Here is a 21,735-nt window from a genome sequence, read left to right as displayed (position 1 = left end):
TATCCAATATCCGAAAGATACAAACAATTTCCTGCTGCTGGACAAATGGCAGTTTTGCCCCTCATAGATTTATTTGAGCATGATCTTACTGTGAGGAGAAATACTAACTCATCGATATGCTTAGCAGGTTTGCATTGGTAATTTGGCAAATCTGTGCTCTTGAGGTTAATGGATCCTATTTAAATATGCCAAAGAGTAAGTGAAAGCATAATGCCATAAAAAACAAAATTACTGACTTGAGAAATCAATTAACATAGCTGAATTACTCAATATAGCTTCTCAAGTGTTCTCAATTGTTATTTGTTATTCCATCTTTTTTTTATTTACTCAATTTATTGAACATGTTTAAAAAATAAAAATACAAACGCAAAGTGAAACTGAAAAGGAAAACAAACTAAATCATCTGCAACACATAAGCAACAATTAAGCAACTCAAATAACTTTCATCTTCAAAACGGGATTTTCATTATTCATAATAGAAATTCAATCTACATCCATCAGTGTCCATGTTATGCCCCTGACACACCAACCCGACGGCTGACCGTCGGCAGAAAAGGCAGTCGGACTGATCAGTCGGCTCCCCGAGGTCCAAAAAGTGCCTTGGAACACACCGAAGCGACGCCGTCTTGAGCGTACATTCTGTGCGTGCGCGAGATGTAATACATAAAATGAAAACCGGAAATGACAACGCGTCACGTGGGTCTGGCTTCTCCAGCCGATAATAATGGGGTAATAATGGCGAAATAACCACACAAGAAATCACTGCTCCAGCTATAGCCATTAAATATTTTGTTGCTATAGAGTTCTTTTTTTAAAGTTTGGATACATTTTTACACTTTTTTCACCTCATTATCACAGTTGTTCCACAGACAAACCCTCTTTGTTGTAATGCAGTGAAGTTTCGTATTTGTTCTTTGGAAACGTTAATAGTAAAATGATTGTTTTTAGCGCAGGGTGCTGTTTCCCATTACACTGATTATGTTTGCGGTGCTGAAAAGATAAAACTGAATTTAGATGTTAATCCGTGTAATAAAAGAAACATGTTTGTCACTGGGCTGGAGAAGTGGACCGCTGGACGGCCCGCACCCTGACTACGAGGATGTTTGTTATTTGCCTTTTTACAAACATAACAAAACACAGCTGATCAGACATGTTTACAGCCACAGCGAAACCACTATTTCATTTGGAAGGGAATGCAAAGGGAAATCGGAGTAGGGTCTGCAGATGCAGGGGTGAACAGCGGTGACAGAGGAAGAAGACCTCTTACTTTGTATGTTTACAGATCCCATTTGGCCATAAATATGATTATCTGAGCATTAGAGAACACATAAACTAAACCATCAACAGTTTGTTTGTTTAGAGGCACCTTCATAAGGCAAAAGAACACTTCCAGTTGAGCTCCTTGTGCGGCCATTTCCATCAGGACATAAGTGAATGTATTTAAGAGTGCAGCCTGCCAAGTCCAAATCTTATTGTGGTGTGTTGGAGCATGTAGTGGGAATGTGAGAGGGGACTGCCCATATTAGTTTTTGTTTACAGTGACGACAGGATGTGGCTTGAAAACTATGCAATGTTTGTTTAAATATATTTGATACCGCATTTGAGCTGCACGATTAATCTAATCACAATCGTGATGTCACTCTGTATGATTACATAACCGCAAAAATTGTGCAATTTGAGTAAACAAAAAGGTGTGCTGTGTGCGCGAAACTCTGTGTGCACTCCACGTAGTAACGCCCTTCACTTTACCTACAGTATTAACAACAGATGAAGCCACCGTGTCTTAAGAAGCTTGGTGTTCTCTGTTAACTCACTTTACATTGTCTTTGCTCTCTTTTTCCTCTCGCTTTTTTCTCACACAGCCGCTGCGCTAACTCTGACACCGCTCACCGGCGGTCGCTCTCCTAGCTTCCTAACTTCTTAACTCACACATTGGTCTCGCTTTGCCAGAACTTCCTCCACAGCGCTGCGGAGGAGGTTCTGGCTAGTCCACACAGCATTCCGGGATGGGAGCAAAATGTGCTATGGTTTATTGGCATTTCTTTAAACCAATCACAATCGTCTTGTGTGGTGCTAAGCACCGGGCACCGCTGCAAAATAGCCTCGGGAAGGAAATTGTTTTGGTGGAACATGTATATGTTCAAAAGTTGTTTTAGTTGTGCAACAGAAAACTCAGATTGGACAGATAGTCTAGCTAGCTGTCTGGATTTACCCTGCAGAGATCTGTGGAGCAGTTAACCATAGTCCTCCTAAATCCACCGGAGTTTAAAATTCCAACACAAAGAAAGCGGAAGGTAACAAACATCCGGGCGAAAAGAGTGAAATCTGGCGGAATTTCCGGCGGCAACAGAGCAATCCCGGAAGTGGAACGTCGTGGATATGGACTAGTCACACACTGACGTCACTCACTTGCCTGCGTTGTCACTCTTGCTAACACAGATTTATGGTTCTGTGTTGAATCTACTTTGAATCTGCCCTCTGAATTACACTACCACATGGATGTATTAAGCTCGCCCCTCGCAACAATGTCCACAAAAGATGACCAGTGACCAGTCGATCTGTTTAGGCAGTAGCGCATGCCTCGTATGGTCACGTGAGTATCAGAAGTGTAGAGGGGTTCAGAGCATGCAGGCAACAGAGGTTCTACAAAGTATATTTTGTAACTTAATCACTAATTATTATATTACACCCATCTTGAATGTCATCATTTATAAGGGCAAAATGTATTAATTTAATAATAATTGCACTAATAATGCATTAATAATTGCACATTTTTGTTTATGTATTTTTTCTTATGCTCGTTTAACTTTGTATGTTCAACTTAAAAAAATTCACATTTAAAAATTTTAGTAGCTTATTTTCAGCATTTTCCTTGATAATCAAGTAAATACCATTATATCGCAATCGTAATTGCAGCGTTGTAAATCGCAAATGCGATATGACCTTTTCTCCGAATCGCACAGTTCTATACCGCATACCGACGTACAAAAACCTCCAGTGGGCCCAATGTTCTGGTGTCAAGGTGTGAATTAAAGAGTCGGGTCTGGGTTGTAGGCAGAAGTAGACAAGCTGCCCGTGCTGAAATGGCACTTCGCCTATAACACTATAATGAATGAACTATAAAGGATTTCACTTGTTAAGTGCCTTTGCCAGGAAATCTATCCAGCAGAAAAAATATACACTAAATTCCATTTAAAAAAAAAATTTCATTATCTAAAAATTAAAAACTTTTCAATGAAATGTAGTTGCATTAACTAGTTTTTTTTTAAAATTTATTTTATCAGCTGCTCCAACAATACACTTCAACTTTAAAAATTAAATAAAGGACCGTAAAAGCCACAAGCATTTTTCTTCCGCCATGAAATACATATTATACAATCTAAGCTAAGGGCCCAGCAATCTGCCTACACAGCCCCGACGGTGAGCCGCCACCGTGCTGATCTATTGCTAGCTTGGTACTACGTTTCCCAACTGAAATTCCACTTTTACAGTATTATGTTTACGTTTGTCTTTATTAAATGAGGCTTACAAAGCAAGGAATCATGGATTTTGATGATTAGCATGAAATAACAAGCTAGCAAGTAATTCCTGATACCTTAGGTTTAATTAGCTACTCCATACAGGCTGTGGAGGGCGGACAGAAGTAGTGCGTCAATGTTAGTTTTCCCAAAGCCTGTGTCATAATTAATTTGAGTCTAGGTTTTGAAACATGTATGTTACCAACACAAGTAGCTTTTGACATGTAGAATAGAGTTATTATAGCAAAGTGGTCTGCCTTAGTTTGTAAATGTGGGCCCTATAAATGAAAATGAACCTTTTATTTATAAAGGCCCAAACACTAATTCAGCTTGTATACGTCCACACATATAAGTGCAAACATCCATGGAGGCCTGCTGTACAATTACACACACACACACACACACACACACACACACACACACACACACACACACACACACACACACACACACACACACACACATTGTGAGAGACAGCCTGTCGCCTATGGAGTGCTGCCAGCCAAAGGAGTCATGAGGTCTTGTGCAGATTAATGGGGAGGCACAAACCAAACATGTTTCTCATTGGCTTTGTGGACGAACAGCATGTCTTTGCTTGTGCTGGTTACTCAGCAACACCGAGGCTGAAATATCTTGTTACTAATAGAAGAGTAATTACAGCGCTATTAGAGATGTACAAATTTGGCTTTTTCCACTTTTGTTGAGTAATGTTGGCATTACATTTTGTATGTTAATAGACACAAAATTCCAACCGTGCCGTTTCCTGTTTTTTGAACAGTTAAGTTATTGTTAAAACTTAAATACTTTTCTTCACTTTGGGAAACTTCAGTGCACATTTAAGTTTGTTGCTTTTGTCAAACTGTACCAGACCAAACTACATTCTGACTACATTTTGATGGCTCATCATCACTGGTAGTCCAATTTCTGAACAACCTATTATTGTTCACCAGAAACAAAAGACCAAATCCTCGATTGGTGTAACAGCCTCTGTGACATCTGTAGTCGAACTACAAGCCATGTAGTTGAATGTACATGGTCCAAATATAAATGTATGACAATTTGGCTGGAAAAGGCATTTTACACCAACTTCAACAGCAGCTGTAGAATATTATACATGTAGCAGCATGTAGGTTTTATTACAACAAAGTCGTCAAAAATAAAGTGGTAAAAACCTCTGCTGTAGACACCTGTTTAAAGAATTGTTTTCAGGAAATACCTGTTTTTTTTTTGTTCATTTGTTCAGTTATATTTCAAACTCTACAGTATATGAAAAACCTGTAGACTTTCTTTTCTATCGACCAACATTAAGTGCAATCCATTTTAATGACGCACACAGTACAGCACTACAATGTACCTGTGTTTGGCTTGTTGGTACTTTTTTAAGGCAAGTTTGAACGATGAAAGTGAGGTTTTCAGCATTTCTTCCATCTGCTGGGGCCTCTTGTAGCTCATTGACTTGGTGACTTTTACACTTTGTGTTCCTTAGCCTTTTTCCAAGTGGCATAAATCTCTTCTGTTTTGTGGAGAGACTGCTGCATAGCTGTTTTCACCAGTTTGATCCCCAGTTACTGTGAGACCATACAGTATGCCCAGACAGGCAGAAAGATAATAAACTGAGCAAAACCACTTAAGTCCTCAGTTTGAAGCTTGTGCAGGAGAAAGCACCCCTGCTGACACGGTCTCCATTACCTGTTTGAGTAGAGGCAGCTGTATAAGAGGCTGTTAAGGATATGACTTTCCTCATCAATCTGGTTTGCACTTCTGGGATGAGGATGGGGGAGAAAGCTGTTGTTACCATTACCTAGAGGGTAATCTGACGAGAATTACCGCTTTTTCTCACAACCCAAATACATGCATGTATGAGCACAGAAACACACCAGCCCAGCCAAACACACATACATAATGCTTTAAATGCCACACAGCTGTCCTGCTTTATCCTCAGTCCTCATGTTTCTCTGAGGGTTTATATAGTAGTAGGTAAAGCATCTGGGCCTATAACCTGATGTAAATGGAGAAGGTGTTTACAGTTACAGAGAGACAAAGTAAATGAGCTCAAAGAAAAGCTAAACCCTTCTAAGATAAGATAGACTTTATTAATCCCACACTGGGGAAATTTCTGTGCTACAGCAGCTCAAAAGAAAAAAAAAAAGTACACACATCAGAATAACACAAATACAGTACACATTAAATAGACATAGGAGAAATATATATATATATATATATACATACATACATACATACATACATACATAAAGAAAGTATTATAAGAAATAGAAAAAATAGGATTAGTTATAATAATAATAATAGTAGTAATAATACAAACATATTTACACAATACACACCCTTATATAAACAGATATACAGATGAGTAAGTGTTAAACAAAGGAGTTCTTTTTATCGTTTTATTGTCATGATGTTGTGCAGTTTGACTGTTTGTGTATGTGAGTACAGACATTCTTTATAGATTATTTAAAGATTGAAAGCTGTTAAAAGACAATATTGTATTTTTGATATAATGAAATAAAAGAACAAACTTAAAGCAAGACTGTACCTTTTGCTGAACAATCACACAACCCTGACTCCCACAAAACTTAATTTATATACTACTAAACTTACAAAATGCAGGGTTTTACAGTCCCCATCCCTCCTGTGGTTAGGTTCGGGCCACAGAAACACTTCGAAGTTAGGGAAAGTTGGTGTTTTTATTTAAATATTGAAAAAGTAAACATCCTGTCACGTGCTTCCAGTCAGTTTTGACTTTTTTTTTTATTGTTTAATCACAACCTTTCTCTCACCTTAATTAAGTGGTGAGGGCCTTAAAGGGATGCTTCAGATTTTTTCGTCAGTGTACAGTAGATGGCCCCTAGTTTGGAGAAGCAGGGGAACTGAAGCCGTTATATGCATTTATGCTCTTTTTAATGCCACCAGACTCCTTTGACAAAAACAAGTCATTTTACCTATCGGTTAGTTTGTATTATTGTGTGTCTTGTTAAATCCGAACTAACCCTTTAAAACACCAAAGGCTTGAGGCAGCGGTAGACCAGAAACAGCCGTGTTCTGCGAGGTAAAATTACTGTTTTTGTCAAAGGAGTTTGGTAGCTTTGAAGAGAGCTTAAATGTATACAACCGATTCAGTTCCCTGTCGGAAAGGGCTGTCTGACAGCAAGGTAAAGTGGCGAAAATATTACAAAATGAATCCACCAGAAATGTGCGCTTGCATGTAATTGATTAAGCCGGGTTCAACTTTTGGGGTGGACGACCCTACATTTGTCTTCGGTCTCAATGCAGCCTGAGCACCTTGAATTAAAAAAGTCTGAATTCTATTGCTTATAAGTCTTGATTTGACTTTTCATTTGCAAAAATTCAAGAATGTTTTTCTATTCTTTTAAAAGTTACATATAGTAGTTGTGCTTTAAGGCCACAGTTTTGCCTTTTTCTGGCATCTCTCCTCCTCTAAACCAGCAGTCCTTTACTGTATGTAATTCAAACTTGCGAACTTGGCTCTTTTCTTCCTAGAGTAATAAATTGTACATAATGTCGTATCCTGATTTAAAGCGTGTGCAAATTATAATCTCACACTGTCTCTGTCTCTCTCCCTTTCTCACACAGTCTCTATTTTCCCTCCCTCTATCCACACGCGCACACCATCCCTCTGTCACGGAAACACACACTCTGCTGTAATATAATGCTGTAGTTTGATCCAGACCTCCCATTCATTTGTTTAGCTATAAAGGTCTATGAAGTTGATATGTGTTTACATATTTGTTCACCCCTACACTCTTTTCCAGTAACTATGGCCACTGGCTTATTGTGTTGTGTGTTGTGTGTGTGTGTGTGTGTGTGTGTGTGTGTGTGTGTGTGTGTGTGTGTGTGTGTGTGTGTGTGTGTTGTGTTGCTGAATTACACAACTCTTTCCACCCTGGGGCCTGAGAACTGGTCTGATGTGACCTGATGATTTTATTGCAGCAACAGTCCTTTCTCTCTCTCGCACACACGCACACACGCACACACACACACACACACCTACTTCCCCCCTCTCAATTTCTTTTTTTTCTCTGTCCACATCTGTTAATCTGCTCAGGGAATAGCAGCAGACACAGTTTTCCAAACCTCTGTGCATTTACGTGTCATGCAATTCATCATTGGTAGGTCTTGGAAGAGCACGTTCTGAAAAAGTCAAGACTCCAACCCCAGAAACAGATCCTGAACTCCAATCAGATTATGGCTCGCTCATCCAGTAGCCGCGAGCTGGAAATAGCTTTATTGCAGGTTTGGGGTTGAGATAGTCAGCTTCCTTATCTCCATCTTCAAACCATCCTTGAGTGTCCTTCTGCTATAAATGAAAGCCCAGACTCAGCAGAAAGATGTATGCCATTAAAGAAGAGCTTAGCCTTGCTAAGGTTCTTTTAGGATCCATTAAGGTGTGCAGTTTATGAATGATTCAACAACCACTATTTTTTGTCATGTTGCTCAGTGTGCCACCTTGGTAGAACCAAATACTGAATATTAAGACAACCACTGTCTCACATTTTAAGATGTTTTGCTGAACAATGTGGCTATAACCGCTACGAGAGCCAAAATGACTCCTTTCACGAATAGAAAGACCCAAGCCAAGCTACTGCCTCTGTTAGAATAGGCCTTGCTATTGCTAACCCCCCCTGCCTGCTTCCATTACACCAGCATGGGAAAACATACTCTGGAAGAATCAGCTATATGATTTTACTCATGCTGGAAGTCCACCCAGTGAAACCCAGTTTTGTTTGCATTTACTGATTTGAAGAAGTAAACAGTGAAGTGAAGTTGCAGTTATGTGATACTAAATTTGTGAAATCATTGCTGGGTTTTTATTACCGCACATTTCTAGCAGGGAACAAGTGGTGGACTTAAATGTAAGTAAGTGGCATGACTTCTGCGGGGCTTTTGCTGAAAATCAATCATGCATGGAGCACGGCTGCTCTCTACCAGAAATGTGTGTTTGTTAGTACAAGGCTGTCTGCAAAGCCATTAAAGCCCCGACCCCTGTTTTTAGACCTCGTCATGCCCTCTGGTCTTTGTGTTTCTATCATGGTTCATCTCTGATTGATTGTGACAGGGAACAATAACGGGCACACAGAGAAAGGGAATTCTCTCTGGCTACTTGTCAGTCCACATTAGCTCAACCCCCCCCCCAAAAAAGAAAAAAGTCCAGTCCAGTAGGAAAGATGACATAAAAATGTGTGCGATCAGCCCTTAATTAAGGCTTTATTAATGGTAATAAAATATGTAGTAATGCTATATAGACCTATTACCAACCATTAATAGTAACATTTGGGTTAGGTCCAGGCTGCTTATCTCTTTTATTAATAAATATATGCATCTAACATAAGCCATCATATCTGCACCTACACAAAGGTTTATGAGTATGTTAATTCAGTTTCAAATGTTAATAAGTTAGGAATTAATACATTTATTTTGGACAGATCTGCAAGACTCTGCACTGCAGCTCTTGTCCAAAGGTCAAAGGGTCCACTGGAGTGGTCTTCCTGATGAATTAAAGGGTTTCATGAAAGTGGCACTACATGTAAAATATGCTTCTTATGTTTGTATGTGATTTATAGTAACTATTTTATTAACAATAAGAAAATAAAGAGATGACTGCACATTAATATGTACTGAAAAAAAGAGTAATTGCTTTTTGCCTGGATAACCTATTAAGCAACAATTCCAAAGGAAGAGAAGTTAAATTTATTACTCTGGTAGAAAAAAAGGCTCTGCAGGAAACAGGTGGGACTGGTGAGATCCAAGTAAGAAAAATTATGTTCGTATGGAACCAAAACATTATGAGAAAATAGCATTTTAAATAGCATTTCAACATGGCAGACAAGACCAGTGGGTAAACTCATCATTTCCTAATTTTGAGTTAAATGTTTTTACAGATCTATTAGCCTACATTTTATTATTTACTAAATAAAATACAAAGCTGGAGTGATACTTAAGATTTAAAAAGGGCTCAATCAAGTTTTGCATGTTGTGTTTTTAATAACAATCACGATCAACAAGTCAAACAATATTACTGCCAAAAGAATGTCACCTAAATGTCATCTAAAGGTAAGATGACTGACTGAGTGAATGTCAAACAGTACAGGGATTCAGAATCGTTCTCCTGACTCGGAGAAAAATTAGGTCTAACTGTACATCCAGCCACTGTCATGTAATGACTTTTTCCCCTCCCTCTTCATTTTTTTTTTTTTGTTCCATTAGGGCTTCACACTGTAAAAGAGCACCAAAACAAACAGAGACGCAGCTGAGAGGGAATGAAAGACTGCAGTGTTTTTGGGAACACATGCGATTCCTGGTCAGCTGGTTGGAGTGATGCACAGGTGAGGTGATAGGAGAGTATGATTTTAAAAGAAGTAAACATTTTAAATGACATGAAATTTCCAATTAATGCTGGAGAAAAGTGCTCTGATTTAACTTTCTGGTGATGGTCCCCTTTTAATACAATAAGACTTCAGTCAAACATATACTGGATCACATACAACAGGTCCAACTAATTTGTACATGGACAAAAAGCATATTCTTCTTGAATCACAAGGAAATGTAACAGTACCCTTAGTTTACGTAAAACGTTGTCCCAGTTAGTGAAACAATCACTATATGACAAGTTGCATAACGGATCAAATCTGCTATTAATGTAAAAGAAATCCCATAAAAATGTTGCGTAACACATGTTCCTTTCCAGTATATTCTTTGATGTCCCATAAATAATTTGAACCTGTTAGAGATGAGATCTTCCAGTGGATGGCATTGTGCTCATGGCTTGTTTCCATCATAGTTCTTCACTTCCATACAGGTCCCCTCCTCCCCTTCTTCTTCTTCCATCCATTCTAATAGATGCACCGCAAAAAAAAGGCCATTGCTACTGGCCGGCCAAAAAAAGAAAAGCTTGGCTCAACTTCTTTGTTCATTCACTTTCCATTGCAAATCCAGCAGGCATTCTCTCAGCTCTCCTTTTCCCTGACCACAGCTATGGCTTTGGATACAGCAGCAAGTCTGTCCTTTCTCCTTTTATGTTTGAAGATAATGTCCACTGTTTGAAAGGAAGGGAATTTAAGTCAAGGTAAAATCCATCCTGAAAGGACTCTTCGATTATTCAGTAGAGCACAATCTATATTTGTGACTATTAACAATATTATCCCAAGGCTAGAGACGGGAAAGCTGCTCTACTGACAACATGGAGACTATAACTTTGTGGAATATTTGCTTTAACTCTGAAGCAGAAGATATACCACAAAATAAGTCCCTTTCAGTTATCGTCAATGAAGCAGCTCCCACTTTGTCACAGATATATTTGTACAGGGCTCTCTGCAGTCTAGCTTTAGGAGTGTGTTGTCCACCTTCACAAATGTAGAAGGAAATATGTTAAGATCATACTATGATTTCAACGTTTGGTTTGAACTGAAAATAACTACTTCTCATCCAGAGTGGGAGGAAAACAAAATACAAAACAAGAAAAAAAATGAAAATCTGCATCCTTAAAAAATGTGTGACCTCCAGAGTGGTGTTCAGATCTAAGCCATGAGGCCACATGGTCAGTTTTAGTAATTGTCACAGCTAAGAGTTCAAAAGTCAACGAGCATGGGTTTTCGTCAGTACCTAGTAAAATCCTGCCGCACTACCTCGCCTTTCACATGTTCTCAGCTACACTTGCAAGACTTGACGATCATGTTGGAGAGCTGCTCCACTTTGGGGGTCCGTCCAGAGTAGTAGAGTATAGTGAGGGGCTCCAGGTCTTGAGGGACACAGCAGGGGGAGGCCGATGCCTCCGGATTCAGAGTGTTGTACAGGCTCAGCAGCTGTTGGAAAGCACACAGGAGAGATTGTTTAATATTGAGACATATTATTGAGAATTTATCATGGAGACTTATCAAGGACCAAATAAACAATTTGACAAATTCTAATAAGCTTTTTTCACATTTTCTGGAAGATTAAGGTTTACATAATGCTGTCTGCTTGTCTAGATGTGTTTGCTGGACATACAGGGGCTATTTTTTCAGTAGAGAATAGTTCTAAAATTTTTGAACGTTTTGGTCCCGTGAAGACCTCTAGGTGGAGGCAGAGGTCTCAGAGGTGGATACTGTATCTCAAAATTAGAACTATGTGCAAGGCTGAAGTAAATGAGAAACTATATTTTGTGTAATTTTTAACTCTCCTGTTTTTTATCCCTGATGGTTGCTTCTTACTGAGCTGTGTGTTGTATCTGAGCTCCTCAGGTAAGGGCAGGGCCCAGAGCAGTAGTTGGCATCGTAACCACTGGGCTCATGGATCCACTTCCAGTCCAAATCACGGCGGAAATCAATGTGGAGCCGGCGAACACAGCAGCTCTCCTCTGTGTTTCTGTGACGAGGAAGCACAACAATAGTGTAATTAGTCCCCAAATACATTTTTGTACTAGTGCTTCTAATATTTGACATATTCGGTTACACTTGAATGTATCTACATAAGAGTGACATGACACTGTCATGAACGTATCATAAACATTATAAACAAGTCATAAACATCTATGACATAACGCTTCTGTCATTAAGTATAATTCGGTTTTTGTCATGACAAGTTAGGGTTAGGGTTCATGTGTCATGACAGTGTCATGTGTTCATGACAGTGTCATGTCACTCTTATGTAGATACCTTCAAGTAAAGTGTTACCACATATTCTTTGCCATATGTGGGGGATACCAGATACAGTTTGTTACAGCATATATTTGGGATATTACGATACGTGTATAATCTGATGCATGTGATATACCATGTATGATAATAATAAGCTGAAAAAAAGATTTTTCACAATTTTGCAATTAGGAAATTTAGATTTGATGAACTAACCAAAAGACTAAATGTACTACAGCATTGCACACTAGTGCTAAAGATGATTTATATATCCTTACGAGAAGCAGTAGTTTGTGTCCAGCGCTCTCTTGCGTCGGCGTGTGGACTGAGCTTCCAGGCGGTGGGGTGGGATCATCATGAGGATAAGGTGAGGCAGGTACTGGTCCTTTTTCCTCTTTAGGTGATCCAGATCCAAGCGACTGTGCTCCTCATCTCCATCTACGCCTAATTATAGACATGATGCACACAAACCAAGTATTTAGTGGCTTTTTTCTTTCGTAGTTTCCCTCAATCCGAGCATACAATTTGCTAAATGATTGACTATCAAGCTGTCATCCCTGCCATAATTTTACACAATGCAGACATGAAAACAGTAAGAAAAAAAGAAAAATAAAAATAAACTTTGTTTGTAAAAGCTAAATTGTTTCGAAGTTTATTTTTAGTCCTCTGAGGCAAATGTTGAATAAGGCAACAATATAATGACAATCATCAGCACCCTTAAACCATATTGTACCAAATACCCCAAATTATTTACCAGAAAAAAGGCATATTTAAAAAAATATATATTAAAGAATAAATCTTGTAAATTGTAGTACTAAGGACCACATAAATATGCAACCAATCCATTGCATCTAAGCTGAAAGGAGGGATGGTAAAATGGTAAGAAGACATTAACATTTACAGACATTAGATCAAAAGAGCAACTAACATCTGGCATATATAACTTAATCACTAAATGTTGTTGAAGCCCACCTTTAAACTTTACCTCCAGCACCTCTTTCTCATTGTCAATGATGTCACCATTTGGATTGAAGGTGTGGCAGGGACAGTGCACACTGATTTCCAAACCGAGATTAGTTCCTGATGGCAATGGAAAATAGGATTTCTAAAAAGAAGCCCAGGTCACAAGTCTCCCTCTTTAAAAATTGATACGAGTCACATTTCTTAGTTATATATATATATATATATATGATTAATGATAGCATTTAAACAAAAGAAATGACAGTAACCTCAGTCTTACCTCTGTTCATCAGCCATTCCCGCACTGTTTCAGTCACATCGAAGGAGACCCATTCTGGATTACCTTTGGTCAGCACGTTCTTGGCTGCAATGTAGCGTTGTTTCCTAATGTGTTCGTTTGGCCTCACAATCTGTGAAGCAATAATAATAATGGTCACTCTGAAAGGTTTTCTTTCAATACTGAAACAGCTTCAACACGTAGAATAGAGCGGACATAGGACAGGAGGTACAGAGGACGTTGGTACCAGAGGAAGACAGTTTTGATCAGTTGAAATGAATGCTATGAGGTAAGATAATATGATTACTGGAGCATGCATATAAAGAAAACATTAATAAAATTGCAGCAAATACATGCTAGTCACTTTGTGAGGCTGTACTTGTGAGCCGATGCTTTGAGGTAAATGCTAACATGCTCATAATGCTAATGCTAACATGCTGATGTATATGTTTGCATGTTCACCATCTTAGTTTAGCATGTTAGCACTGACATTGTCATCCCTTAAGCTAAAAATGTGCTCCAAGTGGATGAAGAGGCAATTTTTCTTAGATTAGTATTTTTAAATTCTAAAATGTTGAAAAGGACCATGATGATTTTTCTTATTTTGGCTCATTAGATCTCTCCACAGGACTATACATGTATTCAGACAGACCTTGATTGACATCTCGCTTACTTGTCAGCTTTGTTGCAACTGTTAGTGGGCATTCACACCAATAAAAGTGATCCGGCGATTTTCTGCTGGGTGGTGCGGCGTTGGGAGTGTCAATGAAAATTTGTGTGACATCCTGTTCTGTTCTTATGTCCCCAACAAAGCACAAGTAGACTTTATATTTCACAATTACTGTTTTCTTGTGGCAGCGATATGGCAGTGACGTTTCCCGTTTACTGGGGTTTTATGGGATTCTCACACCGCCTCAAACCATAGCTCAAACAAAACACACTGACAAGTCTGATCGCCGGTTACATGATTGGCCACCGCAGCGTGACGTGGGGTTGCGTTTCTCCAAAAGTTGAGTCAGTCTCAACTTTTCGCTGCAGGCCCGCTGCATTTTTTTGAGTGTCCCCCCTGCGGCAACCCCCGTCGTAGCCTAAATGCCCTACCTCCATTCAAAATGAATGGAAAGACCTGCGTTTTTGCCAGACGGCTGACACAGGCAGCGTGATCGCAGCCTTAGGGCGGTGCAGGTCACACCTTTTAGCCTTCTGAATGGTTCATGGAGTCAGGTGACGTCACATACTCCACCCACCTTTAACCTGAGCTGAGGAGTAATTAGTAGGGATGATTAAAATGATTTAAAATCAATTTAAATGTGTAAAGATTACAACCGGTTGAGATAAAAAATGAATCGCGATGCAGTTTTTAAACAGTACCTACCGTTAGCTAGTAATGTTAGCTGTCAAAAACATGGTTAAAATGCTGACAGCTAAACGGATTAAAGTGTCTGTATTTCAATGGAAAGGATTCCAGCACCAGGACGTACAGTCTGCAGCTAAAGACACAGAGCAGACTAACTGCACTTGAAACACCATGCTGCCGCTGTCGGATAAACAGCAACGGGAGTGTTGCGTTTGGGTCCGGCTCCATAAGCCTGTGTTGTGTTCAATGTTGTTGTAAAATACCCCTCTGCCATCTAGTGTTTCTTCTTTTTGTCACTTGGTGTTGAGTTGGAGTTAATGTTGGCAGTTGCCTATAGTATTATTCTGTGATTGGTAATATTGTCCTTTTGGGTTAGTCATGACATTGCTCCTGACCAGAGTATCTGGTATGTGGTGGGATTTGTTTCTTTTTTATTTCAATAATTATCTTTGTATTGGATCCTAATGCCAAGGACATTACAAACAGGGACCTGATGACATTGACTACAACTGACTGTAGAAGTGTGTTGCATCATTTCATCACTCAGCAGACCAGAGTCCTTTTTAACAGCTTAATAAACGTGCATACTGTTTTGAGGACTAAATGTTAAAGACCTGTACATAACCAAAATGAGGACTGTTTTAAATCTGGGCTGCCGGCACTGCACTAACAGTACCCCTGTCCCAGTTCTACTAACATTCTGCAGGCCTGTTGAGCTTTTTTGGCTTTTGGTCTGGCTGTTACCCATGCCTGCAACCACAATCTGGTCGTTGGGTCTCTTTGTCAATTAGGGCCCGGAATCATGTGGTGGAGAATGACTAACCAGCTTATGTAAGATATGTTCTTGACAGACTATATAACTATCTACAAAACAAAGATTACACTCCAGAAAAGAAGACATTGAAACTCCTTGTTGCCTTGGCTGTGAGCTTTGCCTTTGATCTTGGTAGAAGGACAAGGAGACGGTACCTTTACACACCTGGTAGAGCTCAATCCGCTGTTCATTCCTCTTGGAACTTGAGTTTGGCACCCTCAGGGCTCGAAACTCTGCTCTGAAGAGGTTAGTTGAGTTCCTTTCCATGGCGGAGACGTTGAAGCGGAAAACCTTAGAGGTAATGCCTTTTGGGCAGTAGAGCAGATCGTCTTTAACAGAGAGAATAAAATAAAAGTTTTGTAAGAGAACAGGCTTGGAAGTTCTTATCAAGGTCTGATGCAATACAAGCAGTTAATGCCCGAACACAGACCTCAAATGCTACACGACCTCTGGACAACATTATTACAGATAATTGCATTATGATTTCCTTCATATGAGTGTTGAGTGAACAGTTTGAATGAAAATTGTCATAGTAGGAACATTTCCAGGTGTTACTAAGACCAACAACGATGGTTCTGTCATATTTAAGTGTCCCAGTAAGCAGTGGCAGTGAGCCAGCATGAACAATACCACTACCCTGAAACCAAAGCAGGTAAATGGGTGGTGACGGCGCAGTGGATATGACACATGCCTTTGGTGTGGGAGACCTGGGTTCAATTCCCACTGCAATACATCAACCAATGTGTTCCTGAGCAAGACACTTAACCCCTAGTTGCTCCAGAGGCGTGCAACCTCTGACATATGTAGCAATTGTAAGTCGCTCTGGATAAAAGCATCAGCTAAATCACATGTAAATTAAATTCAGCCATTTAGCTGCTTTGGTAAGAAGCTATACAAAAATAATTTATTTTTTGGGAACAAGGTGTTGCGACCATAAATCAAACAAAATGTTAGGTCTAAACGCATGTTTGCAGTCATTAGAATATGGCTGAAACTAATGATTGTTTACATTATCGATTAATCTGCCAATTATTTTCTCTATTAATCCAATAATCTGTCAGAAAGTAGTGACAAAGCCCAAAATAATTTCATCAATTGCTCATTTTGTACGACCAACACTCCAAAACCAAAAAATTAATCATACTAAAGAAGACAAATGAAAGCAGCAAATTCTTACAATTGAGAAACTGAAACATGTGATTTTTAGGCATTTTTCCTTGAAATATTACTTCAATAACTAATTGAATATAAAAAAAAAAAGTTTTTCTCGTGATCGAATAATTAATTGAAAACTCGTTTCAGCTCTATATAATAACACTCACTGTTTTAGCCTGTCTCCTTCCACAACACAATTTTGAAAAATAATCTTCTGTTAGAGGACTGGGTTAAAAGAGGGGTTTCTTTGGATCAAACTTTTATCCACTTAATGCCAGAGTAATTTTAGTTGTGCACAAAAAAAAGGTACAGTACTTTGTTAACTGAGTTGGTAAGAAAATGTAATAATTTCATACTCTGGATGGCAATGTAATGGGTATTTTTTCATTTTTTAGATATCATATTGCTTCAGAAATAAAGTGATACTTTAATATGAAAATAATGGCATGGATTTACTTTCTTTTTATATGCTAGAAGACTTATAAACCCATTCACTCCTAAAATATGATCTTGGGTTTGCTCACTCTTTAATGGCTGGCAGTATGTTTATCAGCCCACAGTGAATGATTAGTGTGGTTGCCTGCTTTATCAAAATTCCTCAGTGTTTCTCCAACACATTTTGTCTATATTTGGAGGAAATGAAAATGTTGTAATTGAAATAGAAATATTATTGAGCTTATTATGACTTCACCTTGCTGGTATCTGCGTATCAAAACCCTGCTATCCTCGGTCCCACTGACAACTTTTTGGACCCAAACCCCTTTCTGACCATGATGACTTCTCCACAACCTAACCTCAGTCATTGACATATGCCAGATTCTGTATGCGTACCATGCTATAAAAGGAAATCTTTCCGATGATCGCAGTCCAGCCTCTCAATGTAGTAATTTGCCAGTCTTCCAGCAGCTTTCTGCTTCATTTGCACCTGTCACGGATTTGTGTTGGTTCACAGAGCTGCCTCAGATCCACCAAAGGTCAACAGTTTACCTTCAAAAATCATCGAAAAGTGAGTGTGTGTTTGCCCACAATAACTGAGGGAAATAAAGTGATGTCACTGGCTAAGAGTCAAAACTTTATTCCACAAAGCCAGCTCCTGTTATACCACAAGGGGCAACACACGAAGGTGGCTGTGTCTTCATAAAACTTGCTTCACTCAGTCTACCTACAGTCTAACTGATTTTAAAGGAATAGTTCGACGTTTTGGGAAATGCACTTATTTGCTTTTTTGCAGAGAAATAGATGACAACATTGATATCACTCTCATGTCTGCACGGTAAATATGAAGTTCCAGCCATGAGCCAGTTAGCTTAGCTTAGTGCAAAGACTGGGAGCAGCAAACAGCTAGCCTGGCTATGTCCAAAGGTATAGAAATTGGTCTACCAGCACCTGATGGGCACATTTAAATGTTTGTCGAAACATTTTGTTTCATTTGGCCAAAACAATGCTAAATGCACATACATCTGTAAAGAAAGAAAGTTCATTCCTATAGTGGAAACATCTGTCATCTCAAGTTATATATGAAGTGTGCATCATTTGTGGGAGAGCTGTTGATAAGAAGACTGAAAGCAGCACAAAACAACACATGTATGTACACCTGTATAATATACACCTGTTACTAAATACTGTAAAGTCAGGCTACACTAGAGATGAGCTTCCCATTCAAACTCATTTAAGTAAACTTGTATATGCTTTGAGTTTTGATTTGGAAAAGTTAAACTTTTAAAACCTTATTTATTTCCTATGAAAGTGCAAAAATGATAAAGATTAGTTAGAAAGTCATAATGTCTGTATTGTATCCACAATATATTGTGTTAATCTGCTGGTCTCTTTGTCATTTAACTGAAGAAAAGCAGCTCCAGCATATGAAAATCACATTAACCAGTCTCAGAGAGCAGGCTCAGTGTATGCATGTGGATATACAGGGTATTGACAAAATGCATATTTCCAAGTATGAGATCACGTTCGACACATTAAAATAACACTCCGCCATGCCAATTCCACAGTTTTAGGCTTGAGTAAAAAGTAAATATTGGAGAATATTGTGCACATTAAGTATCTGAGAAGTAGTGTTGTTAACTAGTGCACACACACGTACAGATGCTTACTGTATGTCAATTCAGCACTTATGCTATTGACTTTCTTCCTTTTGTTTTTCAGCTTATCGCATCAAACTAATTGGCATAAAGACCACATTACGGTAAAATAAACTATGATCTTAACCCAACTGTACATGCACACCCAACAAAAAGTACTTGTATGTATATCCATTCTTGGCTCTGAATCCAGCAATGAAACCACCACACCAACTCGAGGCACCTACTGCCTGCTGTTTTTGTCAAAACTATTTTGTGAGATTCAAAACAGAACATTGCTGAGGGAAAATAGGTCTTTTGAGTAACACCTGTTGATTTCAAAAGGGACTGTGATGCAATGGTCTTGGCTTTGCTTTGGACCATGAGGCCCTCTTTGGCTCTTACACACGCACAGCATTTATCCTATTCTACTTTCTCAGTAATCCAAACTCAGTCAGACCACATGCTGTATGAATCTCTCTCAAGTGCTGACACATGTCCCTCTCAGCACAGGTTTTCCATTTCCAGTTCATAATTTTTATTTCTATAGGAGGAAATAGTCGTGCCATATAGAGATTTAGCACAAATCGGAGAAAAAAAAGTAAGCCTAACCGGCCTTTTACTGATATTCTTAGCAAATATTTCACAAACAAAATAAAGTTAATTACTAACCGAGCAGTGAAATGTTACCTAGAGGCAATAAAATGACGGCACAGTGGAATCATTCACATTTAAGGGGATGGATGCCGGTTCAGTTTCACACTCAATTAAGCAAAGTTAAACCTGAGCAGTGCAGAAAGTGATCTCATTCTCAGGGGCCACCCGTGTGGTTAATTCACTGGCCAAGACAGGAAGTGGGGTCACTTTAAGCTCCATCTCAATGGGGAGGTGGGTGGTACTAATGTGTGCAAGGGCTTCATGGGACCCCAATCCTCCTGAACAGACTGACTCCAGGGGAGAGAGGGATGCCTCTATCCAGACTAACGGGGAGGTCCTTCCATCATCTAACTTTTCCTGTCCACCTCAGTTAACTTTTCCTACTCCTTTTCCTAAAGGCATCCCCATCCTCCTGGGCAGATGTCGTCTCATTTGGGCCTGACTGAAAAGGAAGTGGGATCATCTGGAGGAAGGACAGAATCCATGGAGGGAAAAAAACAAGGAGGAAGAGTGGAGTCAGGAGTAGGAGGAGAGCGACTTTCCTGGAACACTGGTGCAGAGTTAAAACAGGTTGGTGAGCATGACAGTAACAAAGCACATCCTTCAAGTGTACAGCAAGTTCACCTTTCAGTTTCACAAAACCCATTTGTGTTTTCTTAAAAAGAATGTTGGTTCACAAATATAGCAGTCTGTTCGAACATTCATCTGAGTTTAACATTTGTACCTACAAGATCATTATGTTACATCACACAACTAGTTTGGAAGTCAATAGTTTGTGATGTGGAAACTTGAAGCCTCCGAGACAGACAGACAGACAGACAGACAGACAGACAGACAGACAGACACACACTTTACTTTGAAGTAAGAGACATACTGTGTCCAGCAGTTAAACATCATTTATCAGACAAACATCTTTTTTATTATTTTATATTCAAAGCAGAGTGTTTTGATATGTATGTATCAAATAGGGGCTCTTTAATGTGCAGCAGACCAAAAACTCAGTGATAAAGAGTTGCTTAACTACAAGCTATAAATACTACCGATCTTTAGGAGTTAAATAAGTTTTAATATTGATGCGTCTGGCTGGCTCGGGCTTTAGGCGTACACTCTTTATTTGGTGCGTAATTACGCACGGACCTGTTGATTGCTGGCATTAAAACAACAAAGTGATACTGTATATACTTAGCTACCTAAATAATCGTAATACTTACTGCTCTCTGGCGGTCCGTAGACCATGTTGAATTTGTATATCTCTTTGGCGTAGTACTCTGTCTCTGTGTTGTCCTGACCGCAACTTTGCTGCCGATCCCTCCTAAGTTCCTCCAGTAGCTCCTTGGTGCTGTTATACAACGCTTGGATTTGATAAGGGATTTTACTCGGTCCGAGAGATTGTGGAGGACTTGTCAATCGGAGTTTGCTCAAAATCTGACCTCGTATCGCCTCGACCCTCTTCCTTTTCACATGGTCGATATCCACGGTGGCACAAGTTGACAGAGATGAGCTCAAAGTTGCGCAGTTGAGGAGGAGGACAAACAGTAAAGCCTTGCCCAAATGCATCTTTCTCTCTGCATTTGGTTCGCTCGGTAGTTGAAATGTGCAGATTCACAGGCGAGGACTGCCAAGGTCAGTGTCAAATCAAACTGATAAGCCCTGCTGATGTCTCCTTTAACTTCCTTGGGAACTAATGATGAAAAACTCCTTACTTAATTCGTTTTCTTGTGGCTGTCCCTTGTGTTATCAGCAGAAATCCAAATGTGTGTTCGCCCATTAGACATTAGTCAATTCAAAGTCCGGAACAACAGAAACTAATCCGCACAAGTAAAATGTATCCGGCACAAATATCTGTAGAAAAAAACACAGACTTTTCTTGCATTCTTGTGCTCAATCCGGTAGATTTAAGTCGTCCCACAACTCGGCATATTTCTCCTCTTTTCTGTCATCAAAATCTGGTGCTGCTTTATTGTCTGTGCGGAGGCAGACCGCAGGCTGTCAGGTTAACGAGGTATATGCGACTTTGAGCGGTCGGTATGGCCTCATGTGTTTTATAGCAGTGGTTTCTGACGTTTGATGGAGGAGGGACCGCAGGCACCCTGCCGGGAGAGCCCAAATCATAACAGCGATCACTGCGATGCACCAGTGCTCTACTGTGATACGATAAACATGTAAGATAGTCTAAATTGTTTTATTTTCTGAGCACGTCAATCATAAGAGCAGTTAGGCTACATAAAGTTGGAAAGTTTTAGCCTTAATATTCTCGCCAGTTTTTTCTTTATTAAGGCA

At 39.4% G+C, this 21,735-nt stretch overlaps 1 protein-coding gene across 1 annotated transcript; it reads right to left on the bottom strand.

Moving 5' to 3' along the window:
• Positions 1-9,511: 9,511 nt before the first annotated feature.
• LOC144533483 (transforming growth factor beta-3 proprotein-like) lies at positions 9,512-21,487 on the bottom strand. The gene is made up of 7 exons (XM_078274857.1): positions 20,667-21,487; positions 15,737-15,900; positions 13,404-13,533; positions 13,136-13,243; positions 12,442-12,607; positions 11,741-11,894; positions 9,512-11,353 (listed from the first exon to the last, which is right to left on the bottom strand). The coding sequence occupies exons 1-7, from the start codon at positions 21,010-21,012 to the stop codon at positions 11,195-11,197; spliced, it is 1,227 nt and encodes a 408-aa protein (XP_078130983.1). The 5' UTR covers positions 21,013-21,487; the 3' UTR covers positions 9,512-11,194.
• Positions 21,488-21,735: the final 248 nt, after the last annotated feature.

This window comes from Sander vitreus, chromosome 18 (assembly GCF_031162955.1).
Source record: "Sander vitreus isolate 19-12246 chromosome 18, sanVit1, whole genome shotgun sequence".
Taxonomy (NCBI): Eukaryota; Metazoa; Chordata; class Actinopteri; order Perciformes; family Percidae; genus Sander; species Sander vitreus.
Note: the sequence above shows the minus strand (reverse complement) of the source record. Positions and strands in the feature narration are given on the sequence as shown.